Source organism: Physella acuta, unplaced genomic scaffold (assembly GCF_028476545.2).
Source record: "Physella acuta isolate Inbredline_101_S28 unplaced genomic scaffold, ASM2847654v3 ptg001409l, whole genome shotgun sequence".
Classification (NCBI taxonomy): domain Eukaryota; kingdom Metazoa; phylum Mollusca; class Gastropoda; family Physidae; genus Physella; species Physella acuta.
In genome coordinates this window covers 1-17,005 of record NW_026732924.1, presented here as the reverse complement: position 1 = coordinate 17,005, position 17,005 = coordinate 1, and the positions used below count along the sequence as shown (strand labels likewise).

The window sequence follows — 17,005 nt, the reverse complement described above, 5'->3', positions numbered from 1 at the left end:
CTCAAAACAATATTTGTTGTTCTTGCCTTGTATAATCTATGTAATGATGGGACCCGGATTATCTTTATTCACAACTATTTTATGAATGTAAAAATTTGAAATTATAATCATAAGCCAAAAGCTTTCCATAACCAAAAGTTGTGACAATGTGAGACCAATTTAATTTTGTGAGGAATATTTTATGAAATTATTAGCAAAACACAATCAGTAAGCCCCTATTATTAATGAAAATGTTGATAATGGTTAAAAATGTATTCTTTAATTTTTGGTAGGTGCGATATTTTGTTTTTAGAATGGGCTGCTATGTAGTTTGATATTAAGAACATTGAATAGTTTAAGGTTTATAAGGCATTGTACGTTAGTGTGCATACATATTTGTATATTCAGATCCAGCTTATCTTGAAAGCAGCAGGTTCTAATTAATCAGCCATTTTACTTATTCTCATGGTCATGCAGTGACCTTATCCTAGATCAGCTTTAGTTGTTTTCTTTTTAGTGGTTGAAATTAAAGATGGTTTAGTGCATTGATTAACCTAACTGAAAACACAGTGTTAGGATTAGGTTTGAAGTAACATCAGCTGTACAGGTATCCAACCTGCCAACAGTAAAAAAAACAAAGTAACTAAAAAACCTGGCAGTAAACAAAATGATTTAATCACAGATAATTCCTTGCTCAACATCACATGCTAGGTGAGACTTGCAACCAGATCTAAAAACTTCTAAAACACTGGTGGGTGGACATATATACTCATCAATACATATAAGGACTGCTAAATTGAACTACTTAACTTGGAGATTTACTATCATAAACATAACTTTAAAAAATTGTTTATAGATTCTGTAGGTTTATGAGCTATATTAAACACAGCTATGTATGTGGGTATACCAGTAGATAAGCTATGTTAAACACAGCTATGTGGGTATATCAGCTATGCTGAACAGCAATATATATAAGTTTACCAGCTATGTTAAACACAGCTATATTAAAGTTATATATGTTGCTATACCAGATGTTATATAAGCCACATATGTGGGTATACTAGTATACCAACTATGCTAAAGACAGTGTCATATGAGTAAACCTGCTATGTTAAACACAACAACATATTTGCTTCTATCAAGTTAACTAGGTGCTCAGAGTGTGCCCATATGTACAGCTACACACAAACATTCTCGGCATTATTCAAATACATCATACACAATTGATAACATTATAATTTAAGAGGATGCTGGGAAAGTGTAAATATAAACTAGATGCAGTCAACATTTGTTTACATTATGCTAAAAACATTACCATACATAATATTACAATGACTATTTTCAGTCACGTATAATGAAAAGTGTAGCATTAAAATATCTATAAATATAAATTAATCGTTTGAAATATGTATATCTCCAACAGCTAAACTATTTCTAAAAGCCTCCATGCAGACAGGCCTTTTGTTACCCTGTGGTACTGAGATTAAAAGTACAAGAAATCTAAACAAATTCTCAAGAAAGACAACTGGTTTAATATACAATTGTTCAAACTGGGTTATACAGCCCTGCAGTCAGAGTTACGTCCCCTTGATATGTTAGCAAAGAGATCAGGGTAGATTTGGTCACAATTCAGTTAATTAGTTAATTTATAAAAGCCATTAGATTAATTAACTAGGAAGAGCAATTTAATTAATTAGCTAGATAAAAGAATTATAGAACATAGGATTTTTTTTACAAGAAAATAAATGCAGAGTTGATAACACTTAGGTGACACAAGATGATTTGAAGTTTGAGAGAGCCAGTACATGAACTTAAATAAACTATCAGTAACTGAGTGTGTGAGCTGGGGGGGGGGGGGGGCCTCAATCGTAATAGCAACTTAAACAATTCTACAAAACAATTCACGGCAGATGTAAAATATTTTTGCTGACTTTTACTTAAAGTAGCAACATAACAAACAAATCTACAAAACAATTTACGGTGGATGTAAAATATTTTAGCTGACTTTTACTTAAAGTAGCAACATAACAAACAAATCTACAAAACAATTTACGGCAGATGTAAAATATTTTAGCTGACTTTTACTTAAAGTAGCAACAAAACAGACAAACCTAGAAAATACTTCACAGCATACATTAAATATTTTTAGCTGACTTTTACTTAAAGTAGCAGCATACATTTTTTTTTCAACACACCAATCTATAGCATATACAATATTTTAGCCTGGTTTTCATTTAAAATAGAAACAATAACAAATCTAAAACAACAGCAGAGGTCATACACTTGAGCTGTGTTTTACTTTCTACTTCAGCTGGTCAAGATAAGAGGGGATATCAGAAGCCAGATAATACATCACAGGTCATACACCATACTTAGCAGTCATTCCTATAGAACCAAGCAATATATACTCATTTACAGTCATTCCTATAGAACCAAGCAATATATACTCATTTACAGTCATTCCTATAGAACCAAGCAATATATACTCATTTACAGTCATTCCTATAGAACCAAGCAATATATACTCATTTACAGTCATTCCTATAGAACCAAGTAATATATACTCACTTACAGTCATTCCTATAGAACCATGCAATATATACTCATTAACAACCAAACGTGATATACACTTCATAGCTATTCATTTACATTTAAAAATGCTTTACATTGCCACAAAAAAAATAATTACAAAACAAATAGTTTCATATTTTTAAATTATAATTAAATTAATTAGCATAAATTACTATGAACATGCATGCTTGTAGTCAGTATCAAAGATGAGGTTATATTAAGATAACAGTGTAATGGGTTGATTAACAGAGGAATCCTATCCTATGAATTATTACATTTTTATCACAGTCCAGACTGATTCAAGACCATTTTTACATTTTCTAGTAAACAAAAAAAATTGACTATACTGTTTGTGTAAGAACTTACTGAATGTACCTAAAACAAATGAAGAAAATTATTAAGGTAAAAGGTAATTAATGACAATTTGTGAGGAAATGGAGAGTTATCTCACATCTCATAAAAATAAATATGGAAGACCAAAGTCTAAATTAAAAAATAAATAAATAAAACCACTTCACAATTTAAAATCATATTTCTGATCAAATTAACAAAATAATTCTGAAAAAAAAAACAAGAATATAAAAAAAAATAATTAAAACTAAAATAAGTTAAACTATGGTCTGGGATATTATGGCACATATATTTGCATACATCCTAACGCTTCATGATAATAAGGCTAGATTTTGTACCTCTTTGCAATTCTATGCAATCAATAATTCAATGTACACACAGGGACAACATAAATAATCTAAACAAATGTTCAGTTTAGTAATACATTACCTGATATATAAATAAATGTAATACCTATTAGCTCCACGGTTCAACAAGTCTTACAGTGGACAGACAATAATTATTGAAGACCTGAGCGCAAAAAGTACTTAAGTCAGAAAAACAACATTTTGAGATAAACCAGGTTAAAAATTTAAATTGGCTATAAGAGGTGATTTTTAAAAAAAAATGTGTTTGTTTGCAAGAGAGGCACTTAAATGAATACTTCACTATTAATACGTGTACAAAAAAAGAGTCATCTTAGAGGAATAATGACCAGTGCTTTGTTAGATTTCACAAAAATCTGACTTAAGTTCTTTTAACACTAGGCTCTTCAATTTCTTGTTTAAATCAATGAATGTAATACCACTTCACAGTTCAAGAGCAGTTCTAAGCGGACTGAGAATTTCTTATTTTTACCCTTCTCCGATAGACAACAAGACTACTTTAAACAAGTAAGTGTGGGGGGTGGTGAGTCAGTCACACAGATTTAGTCCCTCGACATGAGCAATTTGTGCAAGTTTTGTCATGGGAAAAAATACCATCAGATAAGAGCCAGATATATTACATGAATATGTGTTGCATGTCAGTACATATAACAAAAAATATAAACATTCATGTACAGGAGATCATCAAACAGTTATCAAATATCTTTATAGGGGTACCACACCGGCAGGCTCTACAGTCAAAATTTGCAGCAACGTGAATACTATGTTGTTACGTTATGTGTAATTTAAAATGTATGTTAAATCATATTTATGTAACTTAAAGAAAATATGTTTAAAAAATACCTCAGTTTTAAATATATTAATAATATATGTTAAACCTTCAACAAAACATATTGTTCAGTTTGGAAAATTGAAATGGGGACCCAATACATAAACAAATGTGTTGTGGGGGAGTAGACTAGAAGAACACAGTGGTTCTACGCTAAAATAAATAGTGACATCCACGTTGTTGCTGGGGATATTTGTTGGCAGATGAGGTGGAAAGTGCACTTTCAGAAAAAATTTTAATACTAGGAAAAAAAAAGTTACAAGTTAAAAATAAAAATTCTTCAGGCTATAACAATATCAGGAGGATTATTTGACAAGAGCTACAATATGTTTCCATAAGGCTAAAAATTACTCTACATCAATTTAAGATTATCATTTTGATAAATATACATTGCAATACAAATTTACTTAACTCATTAAAAAATGTTTGCAAACAATATATAATGCCAGATTATTCCTTGTATTTGAACACAGTGAGTGAAAAAGAAGAACCTCAACACCAGATGCTAAGAGGAGAAGAAGAAATTGAGGGCCCTGTTTACATCGTAGTCAGCAGCAAAGGCTATCCTGGTCAGTTCCTCAACAGGGACACTCTCACCAACGATGTCCCTCAAGTTCCTCACACACACGTCCAGCCGGGCTGAATCTTCCACCAACTGTAGGTCATCAAAGGAGCTGGACGTTGACAGGTCCAAACCCTAGGGAAAGTTGGGAGGCCATGTGAAAACTTCTGACATATTCATTAGGGGAATGTGAAAATATCTGATAGATTCATTAGTAAAATGTGAAAACATCTGAAAGATACACTAGGAAAAATTGAAAACATCTGATAGATCCAAATCCATTTTAAAAATGTGAAAACTAACAGTATCACTAGGAATATGTAAAGACAATCTAACAAGATATCCACTGGGAAGATGTGGAAATAATCTAATAGAGCTAGCAAAAAAGCAATCTCAGATGGCAATGTTGACCCTACTATACGTAGAAACTTTCAGCATAGAAAGTAGAGGTTAACAAACTGTGGAGAGAGAGATTAATTACCAATAGAAACTAACTTCCTGTAGAGGAATTAAATTATTAACCATCAGAGGGAATACATAAAGGAGTAGAGAAAGTAGTGACTAAATAGCAGTATAGAATTAGAGAATTACTACAAGCAGATAAAGTAGAGACTAAGAGCCAGTAGAGAAAAAAGTAGAGACAATCTTCCCATATAGAAAGTAGAGACAACATCCAGTATAGAAAGTAGAGACAGTCTACAAGCATAAAGAGACCTACCCTCTCCTGTGACAAGTCCATGTTTGCTACCAGTTCATCCACTTCACTGAGACTAGATGTGGAGCTGGGGGTCCCTAAATGGTGGCCTTGTGATGACTGGGTTCTTGGCTCTAGGCTGGACACAAAGGGAATCAAAGCGTGAGGAAAACATTTTGTGTAAGGAAATCAATGTAAATAGCTTAATGGAAACATTTCATGTAAGGAAACAGGAAATCAATGCAAACAGCTTATTGGAAATATTTTATGAAAGAAAAACAAAACAATTATAAACTGTGCATGTAAATATTTTATATAAGGAAAAAGTAAATCAAAGTAAACTTTACAGGAACATCCATGATTGAAAATTAACAGTAGAATGTGTTGAGAAAAAATAAATAAACCTTTTTAAAAAAATGAATTTATAAAGAACACTTGTTCTAGTTAAAGGACTTTTATTTACAAATGAAACCAAAACTTGAAAAAAAGTAAGCAAATTATATTTTTTGTCATAGTATGCAGCATTACAATTAGTAAAAAGGTCACAAAGGTTTCATAATCTTTTTTCCTGTTTCCTTCAATGCTCGCTTTCTGCAAAAAGGTTCTAATTAAATAGTCTCTCAATAAAGAAAAATATACCATGTTTACATTACCAGTTTAAAACACAAGCATTGTATACTATTCATTTCTAAGAAGAAAAACGCAACTATTATGTTCCTTGGCGAAAATGTTTCAAAATATAATTAAATTATTGCAGGTTTTTTTTCCAGACATGTATGTATACATGTCGGGTTTAATTTATTTTCTATTTATTCAACACTTCATTTACCAGTAAACAAAAACAAAACTTACCCCTGCCAAACTATTGCATCCTGTACCTCATCTTTCAAGTGGTCAGGTAACTCATCATACACTTCACTGAAGGTGATGTCTTGATGCTCAACAACATAGTTTAAAGCTGAATCCTGCAATACATCAAAGATAGCATAAAATATGCACAATGTTACACATCATATTATTAAGCCTGAGCTATAAACGAACAATTTTAAGCTTTCTGAAAATGGTTACAGACAATAATTTTAAATTTACAAAAAAAAAAAAAAAACATGAATGGATTTAAAATAGTGCCAAATAAAATGTTAAAAATAAAAATTGAAGCAATAAAATAATATTGGAAAATGACTCTGGGGAAACCAAAAACCAGACTTTTAACACCCAGAAAATAATTAATATCTGGGACAAAAAAAAACAGTCACCCTTAAATTTCTGCTATTGAGGTGGTCAGCAAGGTTCAGAAGGCACAGTGCATTCTCCTCATCCAGGTGAGACTTGAGTTCCTGCTCACACACCTGCTTTAAGCTGTCCATCTGGGAACATATGTTTTAGGTGTCAAAAGTTAGCTATTAATTTAAGAAAAAAAAATTAGTTTATTTAAACACTGAACTAACAACAACTTGCAAGTGGCCACTTAGGCTAAGGTTTCTTTTTTATTCAGCCAATTATTTATATCTTGCCCTAAGAAAAAATCCACCCTTTCAAATGCCGAGGTAAAAAAATATAAATTTTATCTGCCATTCAGATTATTAGGTTTGAAAGGGGAACTTTACTAACTTACTAAGAAAAACTGTTCAGTTGATGTTTAAAAAACTAACAAACCTCATATCTATCACAAAAATCTGGTGAGTTGATGTACAAAAAAACAACAAACCTCGTATCTATCACAGAGTGTCATCATATCTGCCAGCTGTTCAGCATTAAGGCTAGTAATATCTAAATGTCCTGAGTATAAGGCTTCAAGAAACAGAGTAAATAATTCAGGATTTGTGTCATGTACAATAATTTTTCTGAAAGAAGAAAGAAAAATATTTGTTACATTTTTAAAATATAGTTGGCTAAATCTGGACAAATTAAAAAAGAAATAACCTCAAATGTGAACAAAGTTATAAAGTGAGGAAGTATTAGGATAAGAAAAAGTTTTTAAAGTGTAATTTTTTACTCTGCTATGCCCAAAAATGTGCTTGTGATTTTTAATGTAGTACTGTCTGATTCAGCCCATTAATTTCTGTGTTGTAATAAAGTCTCATTGTTTATGAGTTTTGAAAATAGAAATCCTAAATAAAGCTTAATTTACAAGTTTTTCTCATCAAGAGTAATTAATTTTCTATTACTTTTCCAAAGCTAAACATTTTCTGTTTTAAATTTGCTGATGTGACTAGTGATATCAAAAAAGAAAATAGTTCCGGTGAAATTTTTATTAGCATTTAAACTCAAACATAATAGACTGAGACTATTTTCCTGTGTAGGACTAATGCATATGTTTTCAATTTTTAAATATAGACCTATATAAAGAAAATTGTACTAATTTAAAAAAACAAAATATGGCCAAGTTGAAAAATGCAATGTTATTTTGTTTGGTCATACTGAAGTAAAATAATTTTTAATACACAGATAGTAAAGGGTTAAACAAAGCAAATGTCAATGAGCTACCTGTCAATGAGATACTACTCAATACTAAAGTGTTAAAGTAACTGAGCTACCTGTCAATGAGCTACTACTCAACACTAAAGTGTTAAAGTAAATGAGCTACCTGTCAATGAGATACTACTCAACACTACAGTGTTAAAGTAAATGAGCTACCTGTCAATGAGATACTACTCAACACTAAAGTGTTAAAGTAAATGAGCTACCTGTCAATGAGATACTACTCAACACTAAAGTGTTAAAGTAAATGAGCTACCTGTCAATGAGATACTACTCAACACTAAAGTGTTAAAGTAAATGAGCTACCTGTCAATGAGATACTACTCAACACTAAAGTATTAAAGTAAATGAGCTACCTGTCAATGAGATACTACTCAACACTAAAGTATTAAAGTAAATGAGCTACCTGTCAATGGCTTCCTTCATCCCACTCAGCAAAGCCCGCCTGAACCAGTCACACCGTGCTGCCACGACCACACGATGCGCTCGGATTTCGTGAACTTCGACCTCATCATGAGCCTCGGGCCCTGAGCTTTTAGCCATCTCTGCCCCAGCACAGCCGTCAGCCTGGCTTGCTGTGTGGTCAATTATAATATCACCTCCCTCTGTAGGCAGGAGAAAAATTTGTTTCAATTATAATATCACCTCCCTCTGTAGGCAGGAGAAAAATTTGTTTCAATTATAATATCACCTCCCTCTGTAGGCAGGAGAAAAATTTGTTTTAATTATAATATCACCTCCCTCTGTAGGCAGGAGAAAAATTTGTTTCAATTATAATATCACCTCCCTCTGTTTGCAGGCAGGAGAAAAATTTGTTACAGGGGAAGAAGGTTAACATGCACTTCCAATAAAAAATTTAAAAATTTATTCTTAACACCAAAAATGTAATTTAGAGAAGGTGTTTGGTGAACTTAACTTTATCAGAGACAGTGAAGTGACCAAGCACAAAGTGGTCCAATGGAAAGATAAAATCAAGGCAGGACACATGAGTCTAATGGGAAATTTGTGCAACAAGTACTGAATAGTCAGGGACTGACCTGGCAAACTGACCACCTCAAAGACCATGTCAGTGTCATCACAAGCTCTAAACAACTCCAAGGCTCTTTTGGCTGTACAACTTTGGCTGGCAGTTGGAGATACACACAGGGAGTCCACACAGCTGAGCTGAAATAGATAAACACATGAGTCAACACAGCTGAAATAGATAAACACATGAGTCAACACAGCTGAAATAGATAAACACATGAGTCAACACAGCTGAGATAAACACATGAGTCAACACAGCTGAGATAAACACATGAGTCAACACAGCTGAAATAGATAAACACATGAGTCAACACAGCTGAAATAGATAAACACATGAGTCAACACAGCTGAGATAAACACATGAGTCAACACAGCTGAAATAGATAAACACATGAGTCAACACAGCTGAAATAGATAAACACATGAGTCAACACAGCTGAAATAGATAAACACATGAGTCAACACAGCTGAGATAAACACATGAGTCAACACAGCTGAGATAAACACATGAGTCAACACAGCTGAAATAGAACACATGAGTCAACACAGCTGAAATAGATAAACACATGAGTCAACACAGCTGAGCTGAAATAGATAAACACATGAGTCAACACAGCTGAGCTGAAATAGATAAACACATGAGTCAACACAGCTGAAATAGATAAACACATGAGTCAACACAGCTGAAATAGATAAACACATGAGTCAACACAGCTGAAATAGATAAACACATGAGTCAACACAGCTGAAATAGATAAACACATGAGTCAACACAGCTGAAATAGATAAACACATGAATCAACACAGCTGAAATAGATAAACACATGAGTCAACACAGCTGAAATAAAAACATACCTGAGTAAACACAACCAAAGTGTCAGCGTTTCTATTGTACATCCAGAACTATTTCCCAAGCATCATGACTAAAAAGTCATATAACACTTCAAAATGTCACATTTTACCACATTTTTGTATTGAGTTGTCAGCACTGTCCCTCAGCCACCTTCACAGTCCCCCCCCCCCCCCCCCCCCCCCATATTTTTTGTAAAACTCACCTGAGCATATTTTGTTGTGTGCCCAGCTGCAGCAGAAAACAGGGCATCTTTCCCTGAACTGTTCTGGACAGGTGAGGGGTGGTCAGCTGGCAGTTTTAAGCCAAGGGTCACAAGTGATGCAACAAACTGCTCACTGCGCACAATGTCACACATCTCATCAATCATAGGCTGCAGGGCTGTACGGTGGGACTGGACTTTAGCGAGTCCCCAAGACTGAAACAGAGATAACACAAATCTTTTATTTCACAACAGAAAGGCAATATAATTTTATACTCTTAAAAACTTTTTACATTTCCTTTAAAAATAAAATTGCAGAGATGTAACCGAGTACTTTGAAAACATAAAATGTTTTATTTGCCAGAAATCACATTTCTTCTAACAATGGAAAATAAAATAAATTTTGTGCTTACAACTTTAGAGGTAGCCATTTTGAACAAGTATTTCCACTCCTTCCATGTGACCTTCTCATCTAAGGCTGCTATGATCTCTCTCAAACGTATAACAAACGATGGGAACTGAAGAAATAAAATTAAATTTTTCTCTTTTAAATGTTCCACAAATGATGGGAACAAAAGAAAACAATTGTATAAATTACATTCAGGTTATGAGAAATGCTACTAGATCACTAAACTGTATGGAGAAAGATTTACTAGATTAAGTTAACTCATTTATAATTAGGCAAGTGTAAATTCAGATAAGTATTTGCGGCTTCACATAGCCTGTTTCTTACACAACACAACCTACCTCATCAACTTAAATAACGCATAGCCTGTTTCTTACACAACATTTTCACAACCTACCTCATCAACTTAAATAACGCATAGCCTGTTTCTTACACAACATTTTCACAACCTACCTCATCAACTAGGTGGACTAAGGACTGGGACACAGACCTCACTTTATCTGGCTGACTTTTCATGTTGAAATTCTCCCTAAAACATAAAATCACACAAAGTAGATATTACAATTTCACTTCCTAAACAAATTTTAAAGGTGTTTTAAATTTCCTAATGCACACAATTTTAAAGGTTTTAATATTCATAAAGCTCACAATTAAAAAGATGTTTTACATTTCTTAACACACCTATTTTACACAAAGAGCATTTCTAAGGCTTTTAGATAAATGAACCAAAATAGTTGAATAATTACCTCTTCTGTCGTAAGTGTTGGAAACTTGAAGTTGTCCTGTCATGAAAGTGTTTGAGCTTCTTTAATTCTTTTAAATGTAAAGCCTAGGGGAAAAAGGATATCTTTACCATGCAGTTTTATACAGGATTCTGATTCTGTAGAATAACTTAATTATGCATTACCAAATATTACACCATTGTTTAGTACCCACATGCTTTAGAGTTCGTCCTAATGCATCTCCTACACTGCTACGTTTTGATTTGTCTAGCTTCTCTCCCTTTTCAACAACTTTTTCATTACTTGTGGTGATAGCCTGTTCAAGTGCAGACTTTGTTTCATTGGCAAACCTAGACATTGTGTCTAGAATGGTTTCCATCTGTGGCACAAATAAAAATGTCTTGTTTATAAACTTGCAAGAAAAAAAACACATTTAAATATATCTTAGTTTTAAAACTGTTATACATTTAAATATATAACATGTTCTATAAAAAGGTTAAAACAGTCAACTATTTAATAAATGTAATGCTGATCAACAGAATAGCAAGAAATACATGTGCAGGGGAAAAAATTTGGCACAACAGAGCAGTAACATAGGTCTAACAAAAAGGCCACACAGGTAAGATTACTTTGGTGCAGAAATAACTTCAGAAACAGTAACATGGAGCAGACAGAAAGGTCCAACAGGGGGAAGACAGAAAGGTTCTACAGGCATAAAATACTTAAGTGCACACAAAAAATCTGGCACACCAGAATATTAATCCAGGGTAGACAGAAGTCAAACAAGCTGGAACAATTCCTGTGTGATATGTGACAAGAAGCTTAAACAGGGCTGAGAATCAGTTGATACATTCATAAACATCTTTGTTGCCAGTATTTCTACCAGGTGAATGACTATGATGCTTCAATGAAAGAAGCCCATGCCTTAGATTTGAATACTTTTTACTATAATTTCAAATGGGCTGTGAGCCAGCCTAATGAAGAACTTGGCCATACCTCTGGGACCAGATAAGCTGCTATATCAGTCCTCTGTGGTTGTGTGAGGGCCTGTAGGTGAGATTTGACTGTGGTCAGCAAGGTCAGCACTTGCTTCATAAACACAGGTATCCTGGAATATAATGGTTTCATATTTTTATTGAGACATTGAAGACAAGGATTATTATACCATTTCATAAATACACCGTTGATTAATAGGTGAACACAATAGTTGCCAACTTTAATAATAATTTCCAGTACACAAACGTGTATTTAAAAAAAAAGCATTAATTTGAAAATAAATGAAACCATATGTTTTGATAAACTTTTTAATTTGACATAATGCACTAATTTAGCTAACAGTTTCAAAAATTTAATGTTATATCTACTGACCTAGACTTAACATATTTCATTATTTCATATCTTTCTTCCCTAGAGAGTTCATACTTCCTCTTAGAAAACAGATCACACATTATAACCAGTTTGGCACAAGCTGGGGAATAGAATATTTATATCCGTCAGCTACAACCATAGATCATATTCAATAAAAAGTTTCAATACAATAATAAAATCATAAGGTCTACATCAGCTACAAACTGGCTTGTAATAGAAATACAATTTCAATCATTATGAAGCGGTAAGAAACTTATGACAACTACTCTATGCTGACAAAGGCAGAAGTGATTTTTGAAAAGCTACAGTCACTTGTATCAAGTGTAACATACCTACAGCCACTTCTCTCAAGGCTTGTCTTACAGTGTAACACAGCTTGGCTGGATTTGACCACATCGTTCCTTCTAGTGTTACAGTCTCCTTACCATCCTCGCCTATGGCACTACCAAACAGATCATTGATCTTATCTGCGCAGGTGTGAATATCTGATACCAGTGTCTTCATTTCTTAAATTACAAGATAATTATATAAATTACATGCAAGTAATTTATATTTACTACATAGAAGAAATGCATCTTACTTCCAAAAGATATAAAAACTACATTCAAAACAATTATTGAAAAGCATACATAATAATAATTAAACTTCAATATTAACAGCATATACTTGTTTAAAAAAAAAGAAGAATTAAATTACCTAACAAAAGTTTTAAACAAAATCCAACTTACGTTGTGTAAGGGCTGTGTTCTTTAAAAAAGTTTCACACAACTGTCCAAACTTGGCAAACCCTGGCAGTTTCCCCACCAGCTTACAGCACTTTTGTGCGGTGCTCTCTGACAGGCCACGGGGCAGACACTCAGCGTAGAGATAGTGCAGGGTTACCTTCAACACATCTTCAGGCAGACCAGACAGGGGTGTGCTGGGAGCTGTCCAGTCTATCTCTGGGGAGCTCAGCTTCAGGATCATTGTGTGAGCCTTGAACTGATCAAGATGGAGAAGATATATATATATATATATATATATATATATATATATATATATATATATATATATATATATATATATATATATATATATATTTTTTTTTTTTTTATATGAACACACTGGTCAAAATTAAAGAATTTTTTTTGTGATTTTATAATCCAGCCAAAACATACCTCTTTACCATTATCTGCCTTAAGAGTGAGATCTGTGAAATAGCCATGCTCCAATGCACTAAGAAAAGAATATGGTGAGTCTTCTTTTCTCGGTCCTGATGAGACCTGCACACAAAATTTGTTGTATTTTGATTGAAGGGTATACGATTATCTATTCATATATAAAACCAACAATAATAATAAACTTACCTTCTGACATTGCAGCATACAGCATTTTTCATATGTCAGTAACATCAAGTCGTCAGAGATGTCCACCTAAATAACAAAGAAAAATCAAGTACAGTTCATCAAATTTATGTTTAACTTCACTGAGCCTGGTACATTTAGTTGAATTGTAATTAAAAAATCATAGTCAATGACACCAATAGTCAATAAAACTATCGACAAGATAAAATTTATGATTTGTGAAACTTAATGGATAATAGACAAAAAGGTGAACAACAAATTTCACACAAAAAGGGACAGAAAGAAGAATTTAAAAACACAATTTCAACCCCAGAAATAAATAGTGTACACATTCCCTATAATGAAAATGTACTTACTTTAAACTCAACTACATAGCCAGCATAGGTTCCTATAAATTTCAACAGCGCAGGTTCTGTTACTGAGGCTGGACAAACCTTGGAAACAAAAGGAAAAACATGGGTTATGCATAAATCACATCAACTTCTGAATATCATTATAGCCAACATCCTAGTCATTTAAGGTAATAACTACCCCATTAGACAATGATATAAATCAGAAATCAAGGCAGCACAATGAAGAGAGTTCAGAATGTGAAATATATAAAATTAATTACCTCGTAAGTTTCACAGTGGAAAAATGGAAGTGGCTCGGCTTCATCAGCCACTTGCCAGGAGACATCACCATTTTCATCAAGAATAAATTCAGTTCTGGGGGAAAAAAGCAAGAATTTTTAGGGCAAGAACCTACATAACAAAAGTGGATTTTAAAAACAATTGTAATAAGAAAATAATGTGCAACAAATTCTTATTTATATTTCATTTTTAGCACAGTACAGTAAAAACATGTTGCGTTGATTAAAATATAGCTTGATCACCAATGATCAAACATATGGTAATTTTTAGAATGGCTTGTTTACATAGTTTTATAGCTTTTTAAGTTCAAAAGAATTACTTTTACTAATCATTTCATTAACAAATTAAAGTCTACTTTAGAAGAACCTTTACATACTATCAGTAAAACTGGTTACAATAGTAACATGATTTGTGCAAATAACAGAAAAGCTATCAACTTTGTGTCTTTTTAGAGATGGGTGTAATGTTTTTGTGACTTACCCTTCTATGCCTGTCGTTTCAACCACTCCCCGCCACTGATACACATTCAATTATCTGAAACATAAAGGCCCTAATGAATTATAATGTATTTTATAGGATACGATTAATTATTTAATAATTTAGATCAGGACCTGTCTACTCAATGATTCCTACATTGATTATGATAAATGATGATCATATTCATAAAGACAAAACTGAGTGACTGCTGGCCTGATAAGGGTTTAGAAAACTTTAGTTAGATCTCCAAAATATTTAATATTTAAAATTTAATAGGCCTACTCTACACTCAACATTATAGGCCTACAGTCTACACTCAACATTACACATAATACTCATGTCAGACAGTCACATTGGTTCACTAAGCCTAATAATTTATTGCTAGTAGCTGGGTTCCTTCACCAAAGTGAACTTGAAATTCCAGGAGTTTTTCAGGAAAAAAAAACAAATTCCAGGTCATAATTTCACCTATTAAAAAGCAACAACGACTCAACCCCGCGCTGAATGGAAGGGAGTTTGACATTTCTTAAATAGGACTTATAGGAAGTGGGCTTTATAAAATGCTATAAAATGCTACATAGCATAGCATTTGTAATTTTTAAAAGTAACTGTTTCTAATTTCACAACTTTAAAAATATTAGAAAACAATTTCAGCAATTAACTAATTTAAAATGTTAATTAGGCCTATATGTTTGCACTTTTGTTTTCAATTCAATGATTACTGAAATAGTGTGAGTAAATTCACTTAGTAAAATAATTATAAATTAATTTAGATGTTTGCTACTGAGAAACATATTGATTATTGAGCCTAGCAATCATATGATGATACTCGTAAGTAGTAAGAAGTAGAGTCTAGAGTCTAGGTGTAGCGTTTTTTTTTTTTTGGGGGGGGGGGGGGGGGAGCTCATTCTGCCAGGACCTTCAAAGGGTCGATTCTAAAAATGATCCGGATGGCCCATTAGGCCTAGTCATTAGGCCTTATTGTGTATTGTTGTGTGCAATGTAACTCAACGTTCAATCAAATCAATTGTCAATGTTGTTTGTTTTTGTTTTGTTAAATGAAAAAAGGTGTAGCAGCCTACCGGTTAGTAAGGAAAAACAGAAAGGTAAAATGTCTTTCCCTGTACAAATTTAAAACGCATTTTGCTGTTAAGCATTGTTTCTGAATATTTTAAATTACAAGTTAATTATTTGTCTATGAAAATAATAAAATAAATTTACGTACCTTCCAAGTTCCATGATAGGCTACTTCCTCGACTGCAGCCATCTTGATGTTTACAGAATTCACGCATGCGTAGAGGAATGTAAATATAGGGTTTACATCCGAAGTTAGTTTTATTATATCCGTAGGCCTAGATCTAGTATTAAACTTAGGCCTAGGCCAAATTTATAGAATCGGGACTTAGATCTAGATTCTAGATCTAGATTAGACTCTAAATCTTGGCTGAGGTCTATCCAAAAAAAAAAAAAATAGAAAAAATTAGTCGACTTTAGGTTTTCTAAAAATAACAGCGAATAAGCATTTTGCTTCACGTTGGCAAAAACTGGCTCCCAAAATAAAATTAGGCCCCTACATTACATTCATACATTGCCCTACATAACATTTTTTTAAAACTACATCCTCTCTTTCATTCTACTTTTACAATGTATTATAAAATAAATTCTTATAAACAAATACAATACAGATAGGCCTATAGTTATTGATCATTTAACTATCAGTTATGAGGGGGATTTTCTCTCCTTCTCTCCCCCCCTCCCACACAAACACCACGTATCCTAGGCCTAATAGATGTTTAAAAATTAAAGCAAAATTATTTTGATTTGTCAAAGACAAAACCTAGATCAAGTGAGTCCTAGGCTAGGACTAATATAAAAGTTTTGAGTAGTACTTTTTTCCGTACACCTAGGCCCTTCAAATGAGTAGCCTACTGAAATTATCTGGATAGCCTTGCACTTGATTCCAGTCCACGTTTTCGGCATTTGAAATCGCGGGAGTTTGAAAATGGCTACGTCCACCAGTAACGTAATAACATTAAAAGGATCCACAGATATTGTTGCCGAATTTTTCCGTACGTTACAATTAAAAGTTGTTTTTTAATATAAATGTAGAACTATAAAGCGTAATAGACTATAGATCTATATTCAGG

General features: G+C 33.0%; 1 protein-coding gene across 1 annotated transcript; it reads right to left on the bottom strand.

Moving 5' to 3' along the window:
* Positions 1-3,504: 3,504 nt before the first annotated feature.
* LOC131927488 (uncharacterized) lies at positions 3,505-16,125 on the bottom strand. Its single transcript, XM_059283157.1, is given in 23 exon segments — positions 3,505-4,792; positions 5,376-5,490; positions 6,204-6,316; positions 6,608-6,718; positions 7,060-7,195; positions 8,239-8,437; positions 8,870-8,996; positions 9,914-10,126; positions 10,324-10,428; positions 10,770-10,845; positions 11,063-11,145; positions 11,253-11,417; positions 12,035-12,146; positions 12,407-12,506; positions 12,739-12,912; positions 13,135-13,387; positions 13,564-13,668; positions 13,753-13,818; positions 14,106-14,183; positions 14,363-14,456; positions 14,862-14,890; positions 14,892-14,915; positions 16,084-16,125. Coding segments are annotated over 23 exon segments (2,712 nt in total). The 3' UTR covers positions 3,505-4,600.
* Positions 16,126-17,005: the final 880 nt, after the last annotated feature.